This window comes from Myotis brandtii, unplaced genomic scaffold (assembly GCF_000412655.1).
Source record: "Myotis brandtii unplaced genomic scaffold, ASM41265v1 scaffold1077, whole genome shotgun sequence".
NCBI classification, from domain to species: domain Eukaryota; kingdom Metazoa; phylum Chordata; class Mammalia; order Chiroptera; family Vespertilionidae; genus Myotis; species Myotis brandtii.
In genome coordinates, this window is record NW_005353666.1 from 823,845 (window position 1) to 829,914 (window position 6,070).

The following is a 6,070-nucleotide window of genomic DNA, read 5'->3' on the forward strand; positions in this document are numbered from 1 at the left end:
ACTGGGAATGACTGGTCACTATGACACACACTGACCACCAGGGGGAAGACGCTCGATGCAGGAGCTGCCCTCTGGTGGTCAGCGCGCTCCCACAGGGGAGCTCTGCTCAGCCACAAGCCAGGCTGATGGCTGCCAGTACAGCGGTGGTGGTGGGAGCCTCTCTTGCCTCCTCAGCAGCGCTAAGGATGTCCGACTGCAGCTTAGGCCTGGTCCCCGCTGGCAAGTGGACATCCCCCTAGGGCTCCAGGGCTGCCAGAGGGATGTCTGACTGCCAGCTTAGGCCCGATCCCCCGGGGAGCAGGCATAAGCCAGAAGGTGGACATCCCCTAAGGGGTCCCAGACTGCGAGAGGGCACAGGCCGGGCTGAGGGACACCCCCGAGTGCACGTGCACCGGGCCTCTAGTTTAAACTATAAAAGCAGATAAAAACAAAGTATTTCCATAAAACCAACAACTAGCTGTAGCATTTAAGATGACAAAGACGGAGATACTCAAAATTGGAGTAGCACGTTCCGGGGAGAAAGCACCGTTTGCCGACAAGAAGAGATGAGGTCGCCCGAGAACAAGGAGCCCTGAGGACATCTCAGGCCTGGCAGTAACATAAGCTCCCAGCACACGGCTGGCCTCCCCTGCAGCCTCCCAAGGAGTCTCGGACCTGAGACACTCCTCCCACCACCATCACTGCACCCCAAGGTCGCGGACGGTGCTGAACAAAGCACTCCTCCTGCCTGCTGCCTCTCTGTCTCTCTCACCCTGTCTCTTTCTCACTCGCACTATTCTCATTCTCTCCTTCCCCGTCCCTGCTTCTTCCCTCTTATTCTTGGGGGGATGGAGGGGAGAAGAATAGGAAAACCGCTCTCTCCCTTCTTTAAGTTCTCACTTAAGTCAGCCTAGTAAAGGAATTGGACATTTTTGCAAAATAAGTTCCCATTATTTTTAATGAATTCTGGATATGGAATGCTTATTAATGACAGTACATTAAGTGTCTTAAAATAAGTCATTCATACCAACTCCACACCAATGCGCACACACACCAGGCTCTGTCAGCGCCCGAGCTGAGCAGCAGGAGCACAGCGTTACCTTCGTGAGCGTGAGAGCTGCAGTAGGCAAAGTGGTTCCTTCTCCCTGGGGTGCGCATGCAGAGGACCCAGGTGAAGGCAGCGCAGCGACAGAGGCCATGCGGGACATGGAGAGGGAGAGACAGGAGAGGTGAGCTGCAGTGAGACCGCTCGGCCGGGAGGAAAGCGTCCACCCCACCACCTTCAGGATGAGGACGGACGACAGGCCCAGGCAGGCTGCGTGTTAGAGACAACGGACTGTAAGGAGACACCGAGACGACAGTGAGTCACAGGCAGGAGAGCAGGGAGGGAGGCCTGGAGTCCACGCCCCCCGCAGTCTTCTGTTGAAAGAACACAGTCAAACCCAAAGCAAAGCCTACAGGAGCTTTTGAGCCCCCATTTCTCCAAAAGACAGTGTAAGCTACACCCACACCTCACACACCTCAGGCATTCAGCCGGCTGCGGACAGACCCAGTCTGATGACGTGTCCGGTGGAAATACGGTTCTCATCCATTCACAACAAGTCAACATGGATAAATTACTTGCTTGGCAATGGAACACCTTCCACTCCATTCAGCACGCTGACTCTAAGAGTGAACACTTAGAGAGACAGCAGGGCTACTGAGAAGAACAAGGTTTCCGTGTAAGACCTTGCCCAGCACTCAGGTTTGCCACCACTTGCTCACCCTGACAGTGGTCGCCGATCTGAGCATTGGGCATTTGTCAGACAATAAGGCCACCCAACAGGAGGGACGTCGGACCAACGCACGCACGGGGACTCACCACACTGTATCACCAGCAACTCTTGGGTGCAATCACTCAATGGCAGGAGCAATCTCACTCACCTTGGAAACCCACTGCTCAGCCTAAAGCATTAGCTCAGTAAACGCTGACCAACGTAGCAGAAGGCCACGGACAAAGGACACATATTAATCGGCATGTAACGTGCTGTTGCCAATATTTGTTGAAAAGGAGCACAGAAGTAAAACTTATCTAGTCTCTACCACTTTCCCACACCTACAAAAAATGTTATATATTCTCATCACCTGGGAGACTATACATAGGAAATAAGCTGTCAAAATAGCAATTCCTGCTAGAATATAAGTTCCTGAAATCAGGGTTTAATCTGTTTGTCGGGGCGCTATCTCCAAGGCCAGACGATGACATATAATAAGGATTCAATAACTATTAGTCAAATCAGTCAATGAACGAATTCTCAGCCTGTCTCTGCTACCACTCAAATCAACTTTCCATTACTCATTTGAAAACTATTCTATGTTGACTGCTATTTATCAATTCTCTCTGAACTAATAATACTTCTAAATCCTCAAAATTTTTGGTTTAAAGAAAATAATCATTAATTTCTAGCATGTAATGCGAAACTTTAAAGAACAGACCCAATGCTCAAAGATCCTGACTAAAAAATGTTAAGTTCAGAAATAAATGGCCGTCTCGCAGTTGCTAGCCACTGCCTCAGACTCCAGGCACCAACACGTGCACACACCCCACAGACACACTGATACCGGGACGTGTCCAAACCACAGCGAGCAAGCAACATTCCACAAACTGTTCAGCCAGAGACTGAGGGGCGAAGTAACACTAACCTATTCCTCACAAACAGCTGATGGAGTAAAAACCCTCCAACATCATCAGCATAAACTAGGACCTGCAGCAAACTGCCACCGAGCGCTGACGGCCAGTACCCGGCAAAGCAGCACCACTTCTCCTGCATCGATGCAGCCTGCCGGGCCATCGCACCGTCTCCCCAGCAGTCACAACCTTGCAAACAAACACACACTTAAGAATGAAAGGAGAGAATGACAGAACACCTGCCCAGAGAACCATGGGTTGCCTATGCATCTGGCTTGGTTTCCAGCTCCCTTTTTCTGTGATTGCTAACGGCCTGTAGTTAAACGCAGTCCTGGCGGGGAGGGAGCCACCGCCTGTCTCGCACAGCGCAGTGTAACACAGGCCACATTAGTACTCGAACCACATCAACTCGGAATGATGTCGTTTATCTAAGTCATAAACATGCCATGTGTATCACATATGCAAACATATATACTACATAGGGATATGTATGTAAAACGTTTAAGAACATCAATGTATTTTTCTACCTGATGGCTCACTTACAACAGCTTTGGCTTAAGAGAGCTCTATAAACAAGTTTTTTAAGCCTAACAGGAAAATAAACTTGGTCTACTCTCATTTGAAACCAGACACCCTCCCTCTCACAGGCAATTTCTCTGCTGCACTGTTAAGTTTAAGGACATTCTTTTCAGACACTGTTCATACATCCAGCACGGCTGAGTCCACGCCTGGCCCTCCTGAACCTGCCTGGGAGGAGCCCATCTCAGGCTGTCAGCTGGAGGAAGGACTTTGCAAGGTCATTTTGAACAAAAAAAATGTTAATGGAGATCAATTAAACCTTTCCTTTATTCTCTATTGCCACTATTTTAACTTTTTTTTCAATACCAACTTCTGCCTATGTGAACTTTATTTTTATGCATGAAAAGTACATATCTTAGGACCTTAAGGTTTTGAGTGTTTTTTTAAGTAAATGTCATCTTATGAGGGTTATTTTTTAGAAAAATAAATGGTTTGAAACAGGTTGTCAGGCAAGAGAAAAACTCCTTTACAAAACGAACCGTTCTCTGCGCCTCACCTGGGCTCAGCTCCACGAGGTACGGCAGCTTCTCAGGCGGCAACATGGAGCCGTAGCCCGCCCCGTCGGCTCTCTCCTTGCCCTTCGCGGGCCGCCCCTCCTGGTGCTTCTTGGTTTTCCTGGGGACATAGTCTGGGGGCCTCCTCTTCAACTGGAAGACTAAAATCCCTGGAATAGAAGCAATGCCGGGTATGAACTAGACGCACGGGAGTGCAGACGGCCAGCTGACCAAAGATGCAACCCAATGACATCTCCCAAGGCAAACTGCGTGCACGCTTCCCAAGTATGCTCTACTCAACAGAGACAGTACAGTCTCTGGATGTGCTCTGAGACTCCAGCAACCAAGCTGCAAAGGTGAATTCACATTATCAACTACCCAAGCACGTGGCATCCTTGAAAAGCACACATCAGTGTAAGAACGAATGAGTGTTTATCTTGGTAAACAACCCTATGAGCAATAAATATATTCACACACACACGTGTAACACACGCACACACACTCTATACACACAAATATCTGTTTAGTTGATCTGACTTTTATTTAGTTCAACTGACTTAACTCAGAATTCAAAGGAATTTAACTTTAATAAAGCTTACCTGTATACTGTCTAGAAAAAGTATGGAGAGAGTGTACTTTTAAAACTACCAGTCCACATTCAAGCACTGCCAGGGTTGACTGGCAGTAAACCTTTATGTATTTACTAATGCAAAGACCAGCTACACAGCAGGGAGCGTATCATGTGAACCGAGAGCAAGAAAACTTGTCCCATCAAGACACAGGGAACCCCTTCCCTGCTCTGGAACAATGAGAGCCAACGGCCTGCAGAGTGAAAAGCCTGGGCTCATTTTTTAAATAATCGATTGCTGGACAACCTTTAGGGTGGCAGGTTGCTTTCCCTATTGGAACACATCTGCCAATCCACCCAGTCATCTGGCCAGCACCGCGGGACTCCACGGCTGACGGGACCATGACCTTCCACGCAGGCAGTGTGGGGGCCCAGCTTCTTTAAGACGTGACACGCCTACTGGAGGGGAACGGTCTGTTCCAGGTCTGCACATGAGCCACTGAACGTGGCCTCGAACAAGGGGACCAGGGAGGACAGAGAAAACCGCCCCACAAATAGCCCGCAGGGAGCACAGCCGGGCTCCCCTACAGCTGGGCTCCCCTACAGCCGGGCTCCCCCACAGCCGGGCTCCCCTACAGCCGGGCTCCCCCACAGCCGGGCTCCCCCACAGCCGGGCTCCCCCACAGCCGAGAGACTGAGCCAGCGGCTCAGCAGGCGCACACCCCCGGCACTCACCGCGGTCGCTGGGCCACTCCCGGAAGATCTGTAAGGGGCACTCGTCATCGTCCAGGACCATTTCCTTAGCACCTTTATCATCAGAATGCTGGGCGCCAGGCGGGAGCATAACCTAAAACAAAGCCGTCCACTGTGACTGTCCCGCAGAAGGAAATCACGGGCATTTAAACAAAGAGTCATGGTTTGGGGGTCAACAGAGTCACTGTGAAAGCAAACTGGTCAAACTCTACCTGTGCAGGCCAAGTAACACCTGGAAGGACATACGGCGGAATGTGAATCGCTGCTCCCCCGATAGAACTGTGGGTGACCTTTATTCCCAACCTGCCTCCTTCCTTCCCTCACTTCGCACAGGAGCATGGGTAACTTGTGTAACGGGAGAGGGAATGCTCTCCTATTGCTGTAACACATGGGTTTTCGGATTCTAAACTGCACAGGGGAAGGAATCAGCCTCGGGCAAGTTCACTGGCAAGTTCTCGCTGGCACCACAGGGCGGCGCTGCCGCAGCCACTCACCCGGGCAATGCAGTAGTCCTTGGGGTTCTCCTTCTCCAGGCCATACTTCTCCAACGCCTCGGCCACCGCGAAGTCCGCAGGGTCCGTGGTAGACAGCAGGATGGTCTTGTAGGGGATATTTGGTCGTAAACTATCTGCATAAATCCTCAACGTTCCACCTGGAAAACATCAGACGTCTCTGAGCACAACTTCACTCCAGTACCAGGCAGCGGGCGTTTGCAGTCACTTAAGAAAAGGGCGCCCAAGTTCTCGCTGCAATGGAGGCCCACAGGGAACAGACGCAATTCCATCTTCATCTCCTATAGGGGGGCACACACAACCCAGTGACTCTGCCACAGCACGCGCCTGGCAGGGGGACAGCGCACTCCTGGCCTCTCCAGCCCCGCTGGTTTCAGGACGGGGAACAGACTCCTGCGAGGATAACGGACAGAGCGAGGAGGAAGCGAGTAGACAGTCCTGCTGCTTCCTCCAGGGCTGTCCCGTGTCCTCACCTTCCGCTGTCACACAGCCATCCCCCCCCCCCCCCCCCCCCCCC

At 51.2% G+C, this 6,070-nt stretch overlaps 1 protein-coding gene across 4 annotated transcripts in view; it reads right to left on the minus strand.

Moving 5' to 3' along the window:
* MLLT4 (myeloid/lymphoid or mixed-lineage leukemia; translocated to, 4) overlaps positions 1–6,070 on the minus strand; it is a 69,154-nt gene that overhangs the window by 55,019 nt on the left and 8,065 nt on the right. For 3 of the 4 annotated variants that reach the window (XM_014542258.1, XM_014542250.1, XM_014542254.1), the window contains exons 5-8: positions 5,536–5,693; positions 5,024–5,135; positions 3,723–3,890; positions 1,080–1,124 (exon numbers count right to left, since the gene is read on the minus strand). In XM_014542258.1, the coding sequence (XP_014397744.1) occupies positions 1,080–1,124; positions 3,723–3,890; positions 5,024–5,135; positions 5,536–5,693 (483 nt within the window). The remainder of the gene's footprint in view (positions 1–1,079; positions 1,125–3,722; positions 3,891–5,023; positions 5,136–5,535; positions 5,694–6,070) is intronic. The other variant, XM_014542265.1, reaches the window with a different exon arrangement.